Consider the following 21266-nt stretch of genomic DNA (forward strand, 5'->3'; position numbering starts at 1 on the left):
TCATGCATCCCTCACTTGGTAGGAACATGTATTTGGTTACCTGTGCTACCAAGGAATCTACCTTGGGCTGAGCAAATAGCTGCTGACACTCTTGTGCCATCAGATACAGCTGAGCCATTGTCTTGGCTACTTTAAGACACCCTTCAGGAGCATCCCAATGCTCTGTGACTAATACACTGATATCAGGATGCCAGAAAAATGAAGAAGACTGGACTCTCACTCCGTTCATTATAGAGCAGGGAGCAGAAGGAACCTGCTTGGAGACCAAGTTTAACTCCCGCAAAGAGTCAGTAATAAGCTCTGAGGGTCTGAACAGCCTGTGGGCCATCCCCTTGATCGAGGACCATCACTATATCTTGCGTACTTGCACGTGTCTGCGACCCTGCATCTCCTAACAGGGAGAGCTTGCTCTGAGACACTAGGCATACAGATAGACCCACAAGGGGAGGCATTCTTTCAGCCAAAATAGTCTTTATTTGAAAGTAAAGTCTTTTATTTTGTACATACTCCACGAAGCTTGTATATTTACAACATCCAAAGTAACTCAATGAGTCAATGAGTTATTTTGGATGAATAAAGACATTTGGATTTATCAGATGAGTTGAAAGACACTTTTTTGTGCACCATTCTGATTGGACATTTCCACTTTGCTCTTGCCTGTTCGATTTTTGTGGATTTGTTTCCCCTGTTTTAGTCTGCTAGTTAATCAGTAGAATCAGCAGATCGAGTACAATGTCAATATAATAGCCCATTGCCTTTTAATCTCTGACACAGAGGGAGCCTGTTGTAGCCCCCCAAAATGCAGGCTGCGTCGGACTGAATAAATGAAGCAGTTGCGGTGGTAAAGCTCTGGCAGCATCTAAAATGCATAAGGCTACAAGATAAGTGAAATACTAATATAGCTTAAAGCAGTAAATGATAGTATTTGGAGAAAAGTTTTGTTTGGAAAGTGACTCCGATTCTGTGCAAGGCAACTTGTGGGAATAATTGTGTGTTAATTACACCACCTGAGATAATTCTGGTTTTTTATAAAAATAAATTTCTTGTAGAAAAAGATTAGACTTAAATGAAATGAATAATATAACATTAAATATAATGAAGTATTTTTATAAGTAAGTAGGTGGTAGGATGGAACTCAGGCCGATGAGGTGAACATGAGCTCTTGAACTCCGGTTCAAAAAAGACCCATAGTGGGTAAAAGTAGCTCAATAAGTTTGAGGCCCCTGTTCCGGTAAAGATCTTAATTATAAAATTTATTTTCCCACTAAGCTGTTTTGTATTGCACTTGGTATTTTTGGATTTTGGTATATAATACTTAGAACCACAAATTTTTATTTGATTTTGTTAATTAACCCTAACAGGAAAACTAGTAAAAAAAAGTGAAACATGTATTTCAGATACTCCATAACTTGGCAGCTTTTAAGGTTGGAACTTCCTACTATTCATAAATTCAAATCTGTATTTGACTGTGAGAAACAGAAAATAGAACAGTCTGTACAATAGCCTGCCCAAATTTAAAAAAAAAACAAACCCCAAAAAAACCTATTTAAAGAAAGCTCATAAAATTAAGAATTAAAAAGAAAAATATGATGATTTAAGCCCAAAAGTCATATTTTTATTTGCTTTAAGTCTCAAAGCATATTTACAGCTTCCTTTCCTCAGAACAGAAGAAAGGCTTGGGAATCAAAACCAGGTCCTCCACAAAACAGTCTAGCCAAAGAGCCACTGAGTCAAACTCAAGTGATGATTTTACCCCACTGGCAAACAGTTACATGGGCTGAGAGAAGAGTACAGTCAAACCTCGGTTTGCGAATAACGTAGTTTGCGAGTGTTCTATAAGACGAGCAAAACACTCCCGCAAATCTTATCTCGCAAAATGAGCGTTGACTCACAAAATGAGCTCTCAGCTATGGTGTCCCATGGTGGGTACCTGCCTGTGGGTGCTGCAGCCCCTTCAGCGAGGTAGCCTCCTTCCATCGGGATCCCCATGCAGCTGCCCTCCCACTTCAGGCAATGCCTTTGCCGTCCACCATCACCTCCTGGCTCCCGATCCAAGCTGGCCGCCATCCTATACAAGCATGCGCATGACCTCTCAGCTCCCGAGCCAAGGGAGCCGCCGCCCCGACAACACGTGCAAGCACGAACAACGTTGATGAGCACAGGACGTTGTGCATGCGTTGTCCGGGGGGAGGAGTGCATCTTATAGACCAAAAAATACTTCAGAAAGAAAAACTGTATATGACAAAACAGTTTTGGGGCTACCTTTTACACAAAGATGGGACCACATGGACGACTACTGTAGTGTATCTGTATTGATTTTAAATAAGGAAAATTTCTATTAAAATGTACGTTGTCTTTTCTAACTCACTTGCAAAGACAGTGAACAATGTATAGAACAATACAAATCAATACGTTTTGTCAAAATTGCACAAAAAAGAATAAATACAAGTTTCTGACTTTCATTGCACAATTAAGGTTTAATCTTATTTGCTAGTTTCCACTGCAATAAGAGTTGCCCTACCTTCCCTCTACGACCATTGCCACCATCTTGATCCTCCCACTGCCAGTCAACTCCTCGTACAACCCTAGCACTCGCAAAGATCCCCCTTGCAGTAATTTTCTTTGACTTGCGACGAGACTCCAACAGTACTCTAAAATTAAAATATATATGTTAGCAATAAAATAAGAAAATGGACATTCAAGAGTTACAGAAATTCACAACCGGAGACCAAACCCTATTATAAGCGAAAAGGGCATTTTTTGTATTCTATTGTTTTTGTTTAAAACAATAAAAAAAAGATTGAACTTAAAAAAATATATATATATGTTAGATTATAAGACGTATACAACTATGGTTGCCAAAAATCCAAACATAAGGTACACTGACATTAACAGAGACCAACCTCTGCTGACTTTCTAGAAATGTCCAATTCACATAACAGAGGTACAGATTTTAAATAAGAGTATAGTAGGACTCCAATCATCCAGACTAACCTCATCAGACAGCAGTCCAGATAAAAGAAAATCCGGATGATTGGACAGTCCTTTTTCAAACAAGTACTGTACACACTTTGAGCATTTCATGTTAAACATTATTTTTTTTTTGTTTTTGATAATAAATGGGAAAAATACCAAACTATCTGTGATGTTATAACATTTTTTCCTGTATATCAAGCATAATATGAAAACTATGATACAGAGATGATACAAATTTAAGAAATAAAGAATGGAACCAGTTCAGATAATTGGTGTTCTACTGTATAAGATGAAATTATATGCACAGCTGAGTTACTGCTACTTAAAATATCAAAAACAGCAGCATAAGGAGAATGGGAGAACCATCACGACAAATTTGTTTATAGAATTACTGTCACTATATAAAGAGACCCGTATTTTCTTCTTTCCAAATATATTTTGATTATCACTGTAGAAGGCTTGCTTGGATTAAACTGCATTTACACATGTAAACACATAAAGAACAATTTTAAAAAGCTAAAATTCAATCTATTTGTTCCATTTCCTCAATTAGGCTCTCTTCGTATTCTTCAGTTTTATCTAAGCTTGATTATTGTAATTCTATTTTTATTGGTCTTCCACAAAGCAATGTTACTTACCGTAACAGTTGTTATCCAGGGACAGCAGGCAGCTATTCTCACTAGTGGGTGACGTCATCCAATGGAGCCACGATGCGGACATCTCACAAGCATACTTATAGAAACTTTTAGAAGTTTCGAGTTGCCCACACCGCGCATGTGCGAGCGCCTTCCCGCCCGATGCACCGGGCGTGTCTCCTCAGTTCAGATAGCTAGCAGAGAAGCCAACCCAGGGAAGGTGGGTGGGACATGAGAATAGCTGCCTGCTGTCCCTGGATTAACAACTGTTACGGTAAGTAACATTGCTTTATCCCAGGACAAGCAGGCAGGTATTCTCACTAGTGGGTGACCTCCAAGCTAACCACAATGGGATGGTGGGAAAGTTAGCAACTTAGGAGAATAAATTTTGTAACACCGTTTGGCCAAACTGTCCATCCCGTCTGGAGAAGGTATCCAGACAATAGTGTGAGGTGAAGGTATGAACCGAGGAGCAAGTGGCAGCTTTACAAATTTCCTCAATCGGTGTCGATCTGAGGAAAGCTACAGAGGCTGCAATTGCTCTGACCTTATGGGCTGTGACTTTACTGTGAAGGGGTAATCCAGCCTGGGCATAGCAGAAAGAGATACAAGCAGCCATCCAGTTGGAGATGGTGCGCTTAGAGACAGGGCGTCCCAACTTGTTCGGATCAAAGGAGATGAAAAGTTGAGGAGCAGATCTGTGAGACTTGGTGCGTTCCAGGTAGAAAGCCAAAGCACGCTTACAGTCCAGAGTGTGAAGAGATGATTCTCCAGGATGACGATGCGGCTTCGGAAAAAACACAGGAAGAACAATGGATTGATTCAGATGAAATTCCGAGACCACCTTGGGGAGGAATTTGGGATGAGTGCGAAGGACCACCTTGTCATGATGAAACACTGTAAAGGGCGGATCCACAACCAATATTTGAAGTTCACTCACTTGGCGGGCAGAAGTGAGGCCGATGAGAAGCACCACTTTCCAAGTGAGAAATTTCAGAGGAGCCTTATTAAGAGGTTCAAAAGGAGGCTTCATAAGTTGAGAAAGAACAACATTGAGGTCCCAAACCACTGGAGGCGATTTGAGGGGAGGATTGACATGGAACAGTCCTTTCATGAATCTGGAAACCACAGGATGTGCAGAAAGAGGTTTCCCCTGAAGAGGCTGGTGGAAAGCAGCAATTGCACTAAGATGGAATCTGATCGATGTAGACTTGAGACCAGAATGAGACAGGTGCAAAAGGTAGTCCAAAACAGAGGACAAGGAGGCATGTTGAGGTTCCTTGTGATGAGAAAAACACCAAGTAGAGAATCTAGTCCATTTCTGGGAATAGCATTGTCTAGTAGCAGGCTTCCTCGAAGCTTCCAAAACATCCCGCACAGCTGGAGAAAACTGAAGGGAAGTTACGCTGAGAGGAACCAAGCTGTCAGGTGTAGCGACTGCAGGTTAGGATGAAGCAGAGATCCCTGATGCTGCGTAAGCAGAGATGGAAACACTGGCAGAAGGAAGGGCTCCCTGCAGCTGAGTTGCAGAAGGAGGGAGTACCCAGGTTGTCTGGGCCACCGAGGAGCAATCAGAATCATGGAGGCCCGGTCGGACTTGAGCTTGACCAGAGTCTTTTGAATGAGAGGAAAAGGGAGGAAACGCATACAGAAAGAGATTCCCCCAGTCCAGAAAGAAAGCATCTGCCTCGAGACGATGAGGGCTGTAGATCCTGGAGCAGAACTGAGGCAGTTTGAAGTTGTGAGGAGCTGCAAAGAGGTCTATCTGAGGCGTTCCCCACAGGGAGAAGATTTGATGAAGGGGCGCAGAATGGAGTGTCCATTCGTGAGGCTAGAGAAGACTCCTCAAGTTGTCCGCCAAGGCATTGTCCGTCCCCTGAATGTAGACAGCTTTGAGGAAGGCGTTGTGATGAATCGCCCAATCCCAAACTTTCAGAGCTTCCTGACAGAATGAGGCCGATCCCGTGCCTCCCTGCTTGTTGACATAATACATGGCGACCTGATTGTCCGTACGAATGAGGACCACCATGTCGTGAAGCAGATGCTGAAAAGCAGTGAGAGCATTGAAAATCGCCCTGAGTTCCAGGAGATTGATATGGCACAGACGATCCGCACTCGTCCAATAGCCCTGGATGCAGAGACCGTCCAGATGAGCCCCCCAAGCATAGTTCGAGGAGTCGGTCGTGAGGACCTTCTGATGGGTAGGCATGTGAAACAGCAAACCTCTGGAAAGATTGGAAGAGAGCATCCCCCAGCGAAGCGACTGCAGCAGAGCAGGAGTGACCTGAATGTGACGATTCAGAGGGTCGGAGATCTGCGACCATTGAGAAGCCAGGGTCCACTGAGGAATCCGCAGGTGAAGTCTGGCAAAAGGTGTCACGTGAACCGTAGAGGCCATGTGGCCCAGGAGCACCATCATGTGTCTCGCCGAGATGGACGGGCGAGAAGAGACCGAGTGACAAAGATGAAGAAGAGCCGCCAGGCGCTGAGGAGGAAGGAACGCTCTGAGTTGAATAGTATCCAGAACAGCTCCGATGAAGGGAAGAGTCTGTGAAGGTTGAAGATGGGATTTGGGAAAGTTGATCTCGAATCCCAGACTCTGTAGAAACTAGATTGTCCTCTGAGTGGCCCGGACGGCCCCCTGAGACATGGAATCCTTGATGAGCCTAGTCGAGGTAGGGAAACACCTGCAGACCATGGGTCCTGAGTGCTGCGGCCACCACAACCAGGCACTTGGTGAAGACTCTGGGAGACGAAGCCAGGCCGAAAGGAAGCACTCTGTACTGAAGATGAAGGTGTCCCACCCGAAATCTGAGGTATCGACGGGAGGCCGGATGGATGGGAATATGAGTGTAGGCCTCCTTGAGATCCAGGGAGCATAACCAGTCGTTCTGCTCGAGGAGGGGATAGAGAGAAGCCAGGGTCAACATGCGAAACTTCTCCCTGACCAGGAACTTGTTGAGCACCCTGAGGTCCAAAATAGGACGCAGGTCGCCCGTCTTCTTCGGAACAAGGAAGTACCGGGAGTAAAAACCCTTGTTCTGTTGGTCCACAGGGACCGGCTCGACGGCCGAAGTTGGAGCAAAGCCTGAGCTTCCTGAAGAAGAAGGGCGGTCTGGGTTAAGTTGGAAGGATACTCTCTTGGAGGATGGTCCGGAGGAACATGATGGAACTGAAGAGAGTATCCCTCTCTTACGATGGAAAGGACCCAGAGGTCGGTGGTAATAGTCGTCCATCGATGGTAAAAATGATGGAGACGACCTCCGATGGGCAAAAGCGGGGAGGGCAGAACGATGGAAGTTATGCTCCCTAAGAGACAGTCAAAAAGGCTGGGGAGCCTTAGGGACAGTAGAAGGCTGAGGTTTTTGCTGGGGCTTCTGCTGATGTTGCCTCTTTACTGGCGGCCAAATGGCGGGGGCCTACTTCGGCGGGTAGCGCCTTTGTTAAATCATAAGAGGACGAGACGGACGAGAGATAACAGGCTTGGGCTTCTGCCAGAGAATAGACTGAAAAAATTTTTCATGTTTGGACAGCTTCTCCGTTGCCGCCTCGATGGACTTGTCGAAAAGGTCCGTTCCCGCACAGGGAACGTTCGCCAGCCTGTCCTGGAGATTTGGGTCCATATCAATGGTGCGAAGCCACGCCCAAGCGTCTCATGGCCACCAAACAAGCAGCCGCTCTGGCCGAGAGCTCAAAGGCGTCATAAGACAATTGCATCATCTGCAGGCGGAGTTGTGACAATGATGCCAGCACCTCCAAGTACTCTAAGCGAGCCTGAGAGTCCAGATAGGGTAAAAACTTTTGAAGAATGGATAGAAAAAACTCAAAGTAGGTTGCAAAATGAAAGCTGTAATTCAGGACTCGAGAAGCCATCATCGAGTTCTGGTAGATGCGCCTGCCAAATCTGTCCATGGTTTTGCCCTCCCGGCCAGGAGGAGTGAAAGCATAGACCTGGGAGGGATGAGACCGCTTCAGAGAGGATTCAACCAAGAGAGACTGGTGCGAGAGCTGTGCCCTGTTGAAGCCGTTATGGTGCACCGTGCAGTATCGAGCATCCAACTTCCCCGGGACCGCCGGGATGGAGTATGGGGTCTCGAAGCATCTCAAGAAAGTCTGATCCAGAAGCTTGTGTAGAGGCAGGCGTAGAGACTCGGCAGGAGGTTGAGGAAGATGCATCGTCTCCAGATACTCCTTCGAGAACTTGGAACCCGAATCCAGGGTGATATCCAGATCCACCGCCATCTGCCTCAGGAAGGACGAGAATGACAACTGGTCCGCCAGGGCCAGGTCTCGAGGCGGGCTCGAAGAAGATGAGGCGGCCTGGTCTGCCGATGCCGAGGACCGGCACAGAGAGAACGAACCCCCGCAGTCCTCGAGTTCCGGCATAGGAGAAGGGGGCGAGTACTCTGGAGAAAACTCCCAGAAAGGTTGCTTCCGACGAGGCGAGGCGTGTCTCGATGAATGCCTCGATCGACGACTGGAGCTGTGTCAAGAAGCAGGCCTCGAGCGATGAGGCGAGCGACGCCCAGACGAGGCAGCCCCCAAATAGATGGGACTGGAGGCTGTGGACCGAAGCGTCAGAGGCTGAGACAAGGCCCCCCGAGGCGCTCCCCAAGTTTCGAGGTCCGGCATTGCGGAGGAAGGGTCCGGGCCAGGCAAGCCATGCATCGAGGGTATCGGTTCCAAAGGTGGCATGGGCAAAGACTCTGCTCCTTGCGAGACATGCCCCGAAGCCAGACCAGACACTCGCCGAGACTCTGCTCCCAGCAGCGAGAGTGTGCGCCGAGGAGACACCGGAGGCAGCTCGACCTCGCGGGAGGCTTCCGCGTGCCCAGGCTGGATCTGGGAGAGAAGCGTCGGCCCAATTTTGGTAAAGAGCTCGACAAATCGCTTCTCCATCAGAGCGTGGAATGACGCCGGCAAAGAGGGATCCGCATCAGCAATGGGACCTCCCGCACGGACATCGGTCACTCGGCCGCCAGGGGGCTTGGATTTAGAGGCCTTGGGCACCTTAAGCACCACTGGAGGGATAGGAGGCTGCGCTACCTGACTTGAAGAGACATCTGAAGGCACCGCAGCATGCGTCGGAGTCGAAGCCAGCACGAACGAGGCAGACTTGAGCAGACTCGAGGCCGAAGATGTAGAATCGGAAGTCGAAGGCGTGGCGCTCTGTGAAGAGGGCAGCACCGGGGACGCCTCCATGCCAAACAGCGACTTCCACAAAATACAGCAACGCTTAAACGCACGTGCTGTGAGCGTGGAGCAAGGCCGGCACGATTTCGGAAGGTCCCAAGACACTGAAGACAGCGTCGATGCGAGTCCGTCAACGAAATCACGCACTGGAACTTGACACACTTTTTAAAACCGGTAACAGGCCGGGACATAGGCCGAAAAAGCTCCGCCGCAAGGTCGAAGCCGCGGGGCCGCGGCCACGCAACCTGCCTGGTCGAACGATCGAATGAAATTTTTTAAATTTTTTTTTTTTTTTAAACAACAAAACGCAACATGAACCAACGAGAATGAGCACAAAAAAAAACCCAAACCCGCGGGCACAGAAGGCACAATAAAGGAACTTCGCACAGAGAGTTTCAAAGGCAAACTTCTCAGCTACGCGGAAGAGAAAGAACTGAGGAGACACGCCCGGTGCATCGGGCGGGAAGGCACTCGCGCATGCGCAGTGTGGGCAACTCGAAACTTCTAAAAGTTTCTACAAGCAAGTATGCTTGTGAGATGTCCGCATCAGGGCTCCGTTGGATGACGTCACCCACTAGTGAGAATACCTGCCTGCTTGTCCTGGGATAATACAAGTTACACCAGTTACAATTAGTTCAAAATAGTACAGTGAGACTACAATATCACCGTTCAAAATTTGATCATGTTACACCTCTTTTAAAAGCTAATCACATTTTCCCTGTTTCTCATCATATTCCTTTTAAATATAATACTCTTTCTCATCAGATTTTATCAAGTGGTCTTCCTTCTTTCTTATTTAAACTACTGTAAACTAAACCTTAGGCTTAAATATTTTTTCTTCCATTTGTATATTTGCTTTCCTGACTTCTCGATCAGCCTCTCTTAACTTTTCCAGATATTTCTGCCTGTCTTCTTCTTTCTACGATCTTCTGTAGTTTATGAAAGCTAACCTCTTATTCCTTACCTTCTCAGCTACTACTTTTGAGAACCAAAGCAGCCCTCTTTTCCTCTTACTTACTTGCGTCATAAAAAGATTTGTCACCTTTACAATAACTGCATTTCTACCTTCCAGAAGTTCCCATTCAGACAACAATTGCATGACATAATCCCCTATTCAAACAAAGTTAGTTTTTTTAAAGTCTAGAACCTTTACTTTTCAATGAACCCTCTCTATACCCGTCTTAATATTAAACCGTACCATGCAGTGATCACTGGATGCCGGATGATCACAAATAAACTGTGAATTCTGTTGCCAGAGGATATGACCAAAGAAGGAAAAGTCCAGAAAAAATTATTAACCAGGTAGATTTAGGAGAGCCACTTCTCATCCCTGGGAAATTAGCTATGAGAATTAGAAAATGACCTGGGGACAAATTTTTCCCCATCTCCGCAGGAACTAATTTCCTCATCCTGTCCCCGCAAGTTTTGTTGTTGTTCTTGTCCCATTCCTGTAAGCTCTGACTTAACTACATAAGCCTCGAACATTTATAATTTTAAAGTGTTTGAGACTTGTGCAGATGAGGACAGAGCTTGCAGGAATGGGGCAGGGACAGGAAAAGAAAAAGAACTCACCAGTACAGGACAGGAAACTGAGTTCCCATGGGGATGGGGAAAAACTTGTCCCTGTGTCATTTTCTAAAATAGATCTAGGGGAGTGTGTGGCACAGTGGTTAAAGCAACAGTCTCAGCACCCTGAAGTTGTGGGTTCAAACCCACACTGCTCCTTATGACCCTGGGCAAGTTACTTAATCCCCTCACTGTCCCAGGTACATTAGATGTACCTGGGACAGTGAGGGGATTAAGTAACTTGCCCAGGTTAAGTAGTTTGTGAGCCCACCTGGACAGACAGGGAAAAATGCTTGAGTACCTGAATATGTATAATCGTTCTGAACTCGTTCTGAAATCGTTCTGAAAATTTGAATGAATGATTAATTAATTAATTAATTACATACACACTTTCAGGAATCTACAAGGTATTCGTGACCCAGACAGATGTCTATCACTCCTAGGAATCTGAGCTTGATGGATGTTAATCTGACTCAGCATAGTTTCTCTTATGCTCTTAGGACAAATAGTTTAGATCAAAAATCTAAGTCATACTGTTGAATTAAATTAAAGAATCTACCCAATTTTCCAACAGACAATGCACAACTGAAAAAAATAAACCACAGATGTGTTCAGTTTTTCAATTGTGCACCTAGTTTCAATTTTAGCCTCATCTACCATGATGCGACAAAAGAGGAATTTTCAAAATTGGAAAACCATTTCCTACTTCCTAAGCAATATAATGGAAGTAGTCATTTAACAATTCTACTTCATCAGAAGGCAAAACAGACTGCTCTTGTTTACCTTTCACTTCCTGGTGTAGTGATGCGGTAAAAACGATGCCTCAGATGATGCTTATCCCCATGATAACAGACAGTGCACAGATCATAGTTGGTACATTCTGCACACTTCCATCGGATGCCAATAATGGGTTGTTGGCGACAGGTATCACACATAGTTCCATCATGCTTGATGCCTCAGGTAAAAGAATAAATACATAGATCAATTTTACGACTTGTAAAGTCAGACTGTATATGGCAAATGTCAAAAACAAAATTTAGAATACTTTTTCCCAGCTATCTCTGACCAGTCAGTTTTTTACAAGTGTCACAGTGAATATGCATAATATATATTTGCATACTCTGGGTATACAAATCATTTGTTTCAGTAATCCTGAAAACACAAATGGCTAAAGTGTGCCTTCAGAAGAAAGCTGGGAAACAGTGTTTTAGAAAGTTATATCATATACTCATATTTATCTGAATCTTTTAAATTATGACAATCCTTAAAGCCAAACACCATTAAGCTATGCTACTGAAAATGAATACTAATCATTTATAGCAGGTTTATTTTGGAAATCATATCTTTATTTTAAAAATTAAAAAAAACTTAGTCCTTCCTTTTTAAATACCTTTCCCTATATTTCTCTTAAACAATTCGGATAGCACAATAACAGAGCTGCTGTCATCACTACAGGAAAAGTACTGCAGTTTCAATTATGGTGCTAATGCCTATATGTCAAACATGAGGCCCTTGGGCAGAATTCAACCCGCCTGGCCGTTTTATGTGGCCCACAGTGACTGTGCACCTAACACTACACTGTAGTGAAACAATCTCCAGGAAACTCCTTGATTCCCAACTCCCCCACCTACCTCCTCCCTGCCACTGAAATTTAAAATTTTCGGGCAACCGACAGAGCAATGAAGCCAGTCTCCCACTGCCCCAAAAGTGTTCTTTCTGCAGCACCTCCTCTTCCTGCATAGGCAGGACGCTGCAGAAAAAACACTTCCGGGGCAGTGGGAGGCTGGCTTCGTTGCGCTGTCGGCTGCCCGAAGATTTTAAATTTCAGCGGCAGGGAGGTGATAGGTGGGGGAGTCGGGAACTGGGGACAGGTCGTACCCTAGGATCCAGCTGAGAGGGGAGAGCTGAGGTTGGGAATGAGGGAAAGACATGCTGCACGGACTGAAAGGAGGGGGGTTGGGAAAGCAAGAAGAACAGATGCTGCATGGGCTGGGAGGGGGTTGGGAAAGACAGAGGCTGCATGGGTTAGGGGTTAGAAAGGGGGGAAGAGATGCTGCCAGTGGGTGAAGGAAGAAAAAAAGAAAATTCTTGACATAGGTGTGTGAAGTGGGAGGGAAAGAGATGGTATACATGAAGAATAGGGAGAATTGTTGGACATGATAGTGGTGGAGAGGAGGTGGGGAGAAATGTTTCCTGGGAGGGAGGAGAGATCACACAAAGAAGGGAGAGATGTCAGATTCTGGAGAAGGGTGATAGAAGGAGAGAGAGAGAGATGTCAGACCACAGAATGGAAGGGAAGGAAGGGAGAGAGAGATGCCAGACTGTAGAAAGGAGAGGAGAGAGATGTCAGAACTTGGGAAGAGGGAGGGAAGGAGAGAGAGATGCCAGACCATGGGAGAGAAGAGAGATTCCGGGCTATGGGAAGAAGAAGAGAAAGATGCCAGACCATGAGAGGGGGGAAGGAGAAAGACAGAGTTGTCTGACCATGGGAGAGGGATGAGATGGTGTGAGGGGAAGGGGAGACAGAGGGAGGAGATGGAGCACAGCAATGGGTGCGGCAGGGAAGAGATAAGAAGAAATGCTTCTTATGGATAGATGTGAATAGGGGAGAAAAAAGAGGGAGGAGATGGTACACATGGATAGATCCCAGGGTAGAAGGGAAGACATGGAAAAGTAGATAGATTTTGAGAAGAAAGCAGAAAAATGGGAGAAGGTTAAATGTTAAAAGTTAAAAGTTAAGAAACAAGGGATTTAAGTATGACAACTGTTATTCGGGGGGAAGGAGAAAGAATCAATTTTAAACAAATGCAAAACCCTTTATCCACAGAATAATAAACTTTTTTAAAGAACTTGCTGCAAACTGTTAACTTACCAATGAAATATTGAACTTCAAATGTGCTCATAAACCCTTCAGCAGGGCGCCAAACAGCAATATGAAGTCGCTGACACAATGCGTAAGGTTTTAATCACATCACATTTAATTGAGCATTACAGCTTCCATAAATATATGATATTGTTCATATGGCTCTACATACAGCATGTAAAAAAGCCACTTATCTAAGAACTTGTGTCTCTCGGCTCCAACACAGTCTGTGTTTTGCAGAGCTACATCAGGAAGCCGAATGAAATAGCATTTTAAATAAATTTTCTATTGCTTTGGTGCAATGCCCGAGTCCTCTGACTGTGACACTCCTAGTTGAAAAAGAAACCACGGGTGGGAAAGATGGATATATGGCAGAAAGTGAAGGAGAGAAAAAACAGCAAATAGATAATGTGGCCCTGGATACACAGTTAAGAGCACAGACAGAAGAAGTGCAGCCAGAGACTGGGAAAGATGGTTTGAAAACATAAATCACCAGGAAGGGAAAGAAAAGGAAAACAAAGGAAGGGGAAAATTATTTTATTTTCAATTTAGTGATTGAATTGTGTCAGTTTTGAGAATTTATGTCTGCTGTCTATATTTTGCATTGTTCAGGAAGAAATGCATTTGTTTATATTTCTCTGGGGTTGTAGTGCATACAGAGCAGGGCTGTGGAGTCGGAGTCGAGGAGTCGGAGGAAATTTCGGGTACCTGGAGTCGGAGTCAGAAGTACAAAAAACTGAGAAGTCTGAGTCGGAACATTTATCTACCGACTCCATTTTTGAACTTGGCATACCAATCACGAACGATTTTTTCAGCTATAGCACCCACAATATACACAGCACAAATGTTGCGAGCAGCTTCTGCGGCCTTAGAACCTTGATTAAAAGCAAAAAGAAGGTGGTGTCGAAAATGCTCATTTCTCTCAACTTGACATTCCATTTTAACGATCTGAAAATTAACCAGTGCTGTGGAGTCGGAGTCGAGGAGTCGGAGTCGGATGAAATTTCGGATACCTGGAGTCGGAGTCTGAAGTACAAAAAACTGAGGAGTCGGAGTCTGAAGTACAAAAAACTGAAGAGTCGGAGTCGGAACATTTATCTACCGACTCCACAGCCCTGATACAGAGTCTTGCATCTTAGGGTTTTGTTTATATATATATTAGTACTTTTAGTTTGTAGTCTTGTATTTGCATGGGGTTATCTGTGTTCTGCATGTGTCACCAAAGCCAGGTGTTCTGGTAGGAATGAATGTTGAGAAGCATACAGTGTACTTTGTGTAGTTTAATTTTGTGGCTAACCATTATGTGTTGTTAATATATTGTGTGTATATATGAGAAATTAATGGAAAAAATGGTATTACAATTAGTGCTATTATGGGGGCGGAGTCTTGGGCGGAGCTTTCAGACCACCCCCCCAAAACAAAAAAGTGTTCCACTGCCTATGCTTAGAATAACTATTTGAATAAAGTTGGAATTAAGTATGGTAACATCTAAGAGGTGAAAATAACCAGGTGGATCGCTGGAATGGTGTCTCAGGGTGAGGAAGGATCTATATTTCTACTAAGACTAAGTATCTTAATAAAAAATTTAGCCCACAACTTAGCCTGTGTTTTAGATTAGAGATTGACACGGGGAAAAATTCTGTCCCTATCACTGCCCCGGACCACCATCCTCTTCACCGCCCCGTCCCCTTCATCACCCCGTCATCCCCTTCACCGCAGCATCCTTACAAGCCTCAGTACTGCAATATTTAGCTTATTCCTTCTTTATAAATCAAAGTTCTGGCTGCTGAACTAGAGAAAGATGTTCAGCTGGCAGGGCTTTGTTTATAAATTTTTATCAACACAACTAATATACTACTTTATCCTAAAGCAAAAAAAAAAAAAAAAAAGGGAAATAAGTAGAACATTTTTTTTCTGCCTTTGTTGTCTGGTTTCTGCTTTCATCATCTCATTCAATTCCTTCCATCCACTGTCTGTCTTCTCTCAGCGACTTCCATTTCCTCTGTTACTATGCCTCTCCCTTCACCCCCCCCCCCCCCCAATTGGTCTGGCACTCATCTTCTTCCCTCCGCTCCCCCCATAGTCTGGCATCTCTGTCTTCTCCCCACTCTTGTCTTACCCATTTCCCTTCCAGTGCTTTCTCCCCACCACCACCCTTCCCTCTCGACACCTCACCACCCTTCAGCACCTCCTCGCGCAGCCCAAGAATCCCTCTCCCCTTACCTTCGCGGCATGTTAGTAAAGTAAGTTGCTCAAGCCGGCCAAGCCTGCCTGCCTGCAGTCGTGTGTGTGTGAGCGGAAGTTTCTCCTCTGACGCAACCAGAAGTCTTCAGCTCCAGGGATTTAAGTCAAAGTTAGACAAGTTCCTGCTGAACAAGAACATACGCTGATAGGTCTAGTCCCAGTTAGGGCGCTGGTCTTTGACCAGAGGGCCACCGTGTGAGCAGACTGCTGGGCATGAAGGACCACTGGTCTGCCCCAGCAGCGGCAATTATGTTCTTATGTACTTTACTAACGAGTGCTGCGAAGGTAAGGGGGGGGAGGGAGATAGATTCGGTAGGTAGGAAGGAGGGAGGTGACCGTGCACGTTCCCTCCCTTAACTGTGGGGACAAGACCATTCACCATTCCATGGGGTGGTGAATGGCCTTGTCCCCGTGCCCACAGTGAGCACTTCCCCCCTTCCCCCCCCTCCAGTTTCGGCAGGTTACCCGTGGCTAGCCATGGGTAACAGCCACCGTATCATTCTCTATTTTAGATTTCGGCCCCTTATTTGATTGAGTTTGACACCCCTGTGCTAATGTCACACACTACATAACAGTGATACCATATACAGAATTACATTAAATTATATTAATGATTTCTGAGGTCACGTGATGATATGAGCGAGTGAGGACGTCTCCTCGTTCGCTCCGGGGCAGCCCTGCAAAATCGTGCCTGATTTCTTGCCCATCTGCCTTCCACCGCAGCTTGTAAATTCTCCGAAGCGCATCGCCGTTGCATGGACCGGTATCTTGCCCGGTCGCCCGACTCTATGCCGCCGAAATTCACGAAAAAAGAAAAAGAACGTGCCCGGCCCGTGGACCCTAAAATGGCGGCGAGCCCCGCGACGGCAGTCTCTGGCCTGACTGAATCGGCCCTGAGAGACATCAAAACGGCTTTGGAACAGGTCCTGGGGCCCCAAATGGAGACGCTGACTGCCCGGATCTCCAGCATTGAATCCTTGTTAGCCACAGCTGCAGCCCGCACGACGGAGCTTGAACAGAGGGTGTCAGACCTCGAAGACTCCACTACAACACGGGACTCTGCTATGGACGCGCTGCAGGCGCAGGTTAGAGCTCAGGCAGACAAACTCGATGACCTGGAAAACAGGTCTCGTCGCTCTAACCTGCGTCTGATGGGCATCCCCGAGACGCTGCCGGACCGCTCTCTGCCGGAGCGATTGGAGAGCTGGTTTAAGACAGAATTTGATCTGCGCCCTTCGATGGGTCCCCTGCACATTGAGCGGGCGCATCGTTTAGGCCTTAGACCTGGCCTGGAGGCGCGCCCGCGCGTGGTGATCCTCAAACTCCTGAATTACCAACACAAGGTTGAATTGCTGCGACAATACAGACTGATGAAAGATACTCTGAAATTTGATGGAAATCCGGTCCGCATTAGCCAGGATTTTTCTGTGGCTCTGCAGGAACGGCGGAGACCCTATTACCCTTTGTGCTCCCGCCTGGTGGACTTGAAGCAGCGTTTCCAATTTACTTACCCGGCTCATCTGAAGATTCAATGTAATGGCCTTTGGAAATCCTTCCAGACCCCGGAGGCCGCAGATGACTACATCAAACAGCTAGCGGTCCCGAATGAGTGACTGGCAGGATGGATATGGCTGCGAGTGGTGGCTGACATGGATACTTGGGCTACATTACATTTGAAGACTGCACGCTTCAGGAAGGTTAACTTTGGGGCTGACAATTATTTGTAGGGGCTGTCCCGGGGAGGTCATTTTCTGTGACTCTAGATCTCCTAAATGGGAGGTTTTGGGTGTATTACCAGGGATGTGGGGGTTGGGATTTGTTCTGGGGCAGCAGCGGTGTGGTATATTTTTCCTTACAGTTATATTTTTTCTGTTTGCCAGGTACACATACTGACCAATAGAGGGACGGATTGGGAGTTGAGTGACGGTCCTCGGGGTGAGGCTGGGCGCCCTGGGACTTATGGTTATGGTGGGCATAGATGTTTTTCCAATCGCCCTATCATATATTATGGGTGATCGGAAATTACGCATACTTTCATGGAATGTGTCGGGGATAACTTCGCCGGTTAAGCGTACTAAAATATTGAATCAACTGAAACATCACTCGGCAGATATAGCTTGCCTACAGGAGACCAGGCTGACTGATAGTGAACACTTGAAACTTCGGAGAGGCTGGGTTGGAGAGATATTCTTTGCCTCCTCCCCGGGGAAAAAAGCTGGGGTGGCAATACTATTTCGTAAGGGCTTTTTAGGGGTAATACGGGTTCTACGACGTGACCCTCTGGGCAGGTATTTGTTAGTGAAAGTGGAGGGGCCTAGTGGGACATTTCGATTATTGGTGGGCTATGGTCCGAATAATTATCAGCATGCATTTTTCCAGAATTTGGTGAATATATGTGTGCAGGATCAGGATGGCCCTTTACTATTGGTGGGTGATCTGAATCAAGTACATAATTCGGCCATGGATCGCTCAGGGTTCGCCGGTGGGAAGGGGGAGAGTCAGGCCAGGGGCATTCCATACCTGTGTCGAGCTCTGGGGTTGGTGGACCCCTGGAGATTGCTCCATCCGACCGAACGGGATTATACACACCAATCCAGAGCACATGGCTCCTTTTCCAGAATTGACTACATACTGCTTTCAGAGGCATTGTTTCCTAAAGTCACTGAGGCCACAATAGGTCCCCTAGAAATATCGGATCATAATATGATTTGGCTTGACGTAACATTGGGGGGTCCTGCAGGTCCTGGGTCAGGTTGGCGTTTTCCCTCTTACTTGCATACTGATACACACTTCACCTCATATTTGCTGGAAAAGTGGGAGACCTACTGTACACATAATGCCCAACACATACACCAGCCAACTTTGTTTTGGGATGCGGCTAAGGCGGTATTGCGTGGCGATATTATCGCATATGTTGCGACTAGAACCCGTCGAATAGCATGTCGCATAGTACGCCTAGAGAGTAAATTAAGAGCGCTGAAACGAACTTTATTGCAAGACCCCTCTGACGCCAATCATGAGGAATATAGGGCGGTGCTCACGACCTTAAATGCGTTAATTCATGAACGTACTAAAAAACTCCTGTTCTACCGTAAATTTCATTTTTACAAACATGGTAATAAAGCTGGGAAGTTATTGGCCTCCATAACCAAGAGTTGGAAGGGATCTCGTTATGTCCCCGCAATCCGAGATGGTTCTGGAAAATTTTTAACTGCTCCAGGTGATATCTCGGAGGGATTCCAGAAATATTTTGAACAATTCTATGCATCCCCTGGCCCCTACACAGGTCCTGAGGTATATGACTATCTGGCAGATGCGGGGTTACCTCGCCTGACAGCTGCTCAGATAGCTAGGTTAGATCGTCCGCTACATGCACTTGAAGTGACCCAGGCCATACACAATTTAAAATCTTGTACTGCTCCAGGTCCGGATGGCTATTCCCCTGAATTTTACAAAATTTTATCCCCGGTTATACACACATCTCTTTTAAATTATTATGTTTCTATTCAGGATAGTGGGGCTTTCCCTAGACATTGTAATGTAGCCTTGATTACATTAATTCCAAAGCCTTCTAAACCAACGGACAGTATGGATTCATATCGCCCCATCTCTCTGCTGAATGTGGATGTCAAAATACTGGCTCGAATATTGGCGGACCGCCTAGCCCATATTTTGCCCTCCATTATTATTCCTGAACAAGTGGGTTTTGTTAGAGGCCGACAATCTACGGTGAATGTTCGCCGTATACTTTTAGCTTATTCTCGTGCGCAACTGGAACAACGCCCGGGTTTGTTGGCTGGCCTTGATGCAGCTAAGGCCTTTGATAAAGTACACTGGCACTATCTGTTCCAGGTCCTTCACTATGTAGGGCTCCCACCTGGATTTATGTCCTGCCTCCAAGCTCTCTATACTAGTCCGACGGCCTCGGTGTTGGTCAACGGGATACGTTCCTCCCCGTTTGAGATAGGTAGGGGGACCCGACAGGGATGCCCATTATCTCCCTTATTATTTTTATTATACTTAGACCCATTGTTGCGTACCATTCTCAGAGATGATGTTCTTACAGGTCTTTCGGAAGGTGAGTCCCAATTGCGAGTGCTGGCCTTCGCGGATGACCTCTTACTTGCACTGGGGGACCCGCATACTTCCTTACCACGAGCGTTGGAAATATTAGATGAATTTCACCTCTATTCGGGCCTGGAATTAAATAGGCAGAAATCTCTAGCTCTCCCTACACTATTGGAAGTACAACAGACTTGGCCGGGTGAATTTCCTTTGCAGTGGGCCTCCTCTCACCTGACATACTTAGGTGTGATTATTCCCAGGAATCTAAATACACTATACATTGCTAATGTCTTGCCCTTACTCCGTAAATCCTCTCACACACTGCAGGGATGGCGACACCTCCCCCTTTCACTGTCTGGCCGTATAGCCCTTTATAACATGATGGTGCTACCACAATGGACATATATACTACAAATGTTACCAGTCATGCTGTCTAAAAAACATTTAGCGCTCCATAGGTCTCATTTGTCACAATTCTTGTGGCAGGGTAAACGAGCGAGGATAGCCTTGACCAAACTAACGCTGCCACTCACTAAAGGGGGGTTAGGATTATTATGTGTAGCTAGACTAAATCTGGCTTGTCAGCTACGTCACATACACGATTGGTTTTGTAATACTACTGATTTCTCATTGCCTGTGATTGAATGTTTCTTTTTTCAGCCCTTCCATTTTAGCTATCTCCTCCATACATCTAGGTTGCCAGATGTGCCCCTGTTGCTCTCTCACCCACTTCTACCTGCAATGCGCAAAGCCTGGAAATTGTTCTGTAAGACACTTGGGACTACTTCGCACATTACACCTTATCTGCCCATAGTGGGTAATGGGGACTTTCTGCCTGGTCTGGACTCTCCAGTGATTCGACGTTGGTCACGTGCCGGCCTTACTTATGTGTTTCAGGCCATTCAGCCTACTGGTTCTCCATTGTCCTTTGGCGACCTACAAGAGAAATATCACCTCTTATCCACGGATTGGTTGGCCTACCGGCAGCTTCAACATTACTTGCATGCTTTGACCCCACTGGGGCTCTGTGAGGAGATTCAGGACAATTTTCAAGAAGCGCTTTCTCTTACAACACAAGAGTCTGTGCCACTTCGGTTCTATCATAAGTGGTTACAGGGGCGTGCTGGTGAATTGGACTTTTCTTCTTTGGCACGGAAATGGACTGTAGATCTTCAACTACCTATATCGGCTGATGTACTTCGAAAGGGCTTGCGTGCCGGCAGGACTGCTACTATCTGTGCTGTTGAGAGAGATCGGAATTATAAGTTCCTCCTCCGAGCCTTCTATACACCGAAAAGGGCACATACCATGGGACTTAGTGTGGGACATTGTTGTAGTAAATGCACCAGTCCTATTGCTTCGTTTGGACACATGTTTTGGTCCTGCCCCATGATATCTTCCTTTTGGATGCAAGTGGTGACTTGGGTGGCACGGCTCTGGAATTGCTCTTGGAGACTACACCCCAGTTTTCTCTTTACCCTGCAGATTCGATTTCATCCGCCCATACCAGGCTGTGCAGCTTTTATTCGAAAAACGGTGCTTCTGGGACGGAAATGTATATTACTGCAATGGCTCTCGCCTCAACCCCCGACTATCTCACAATGGAGAGCCTTAATGCTACAACAAATGCTGTTGGAACGCCGTGAGATACTGGATTTGTCGTCCAAATCTGGACGTCTCTATTATCAATGCTGGCACCTATTTAGTTTGACTTTTACTGCTTA

General features: G+C 46.0%; 1 protein-coding gene across 1 annotated transcript in view; it reads right to left on the bottom strand.

The window, feature by feature from the left end:
* MIB1 (mindbomb E3 ubiquitin protein ligase 1) overlaps positions 1-21266 on the bottom strand; it is a 273835-nt gene that overhangs the window by 240904 nt on the left and 11665 nt on the right. Inside the window, exons 2-3 of the mRNA XM_033933912.1 lie at positions 11154-11325; positions 2522-2651 (exon numbers count right to left, since the gene is read on the bottom strand). Of these exons, the coding sequence (XP_033789803.1) occupies positions 2522-2651; positions 11154-11325 (302 nt within the window). The remainder of the gene's footprint in view (positions 1-2521; positions 2652-11153; positions 11326-21266) is intronic.

This window comes from Geotrypetes seraphini, chromosome 2 (genome assembly GCF_902459505.1).
Source record: "Geotrypetes seraphini chromosome 2, aGeoSer1.1, whole genome shotgun sequence".
In the NCBI taxonomy this organism is placed as follows: domain Eukaryota; kingdom Metazoa; phylum Chordata; class Amphibia; order Gymnophiona; family Dermophiidae; genus Geotrypetes; species Geotrypetes seraphini.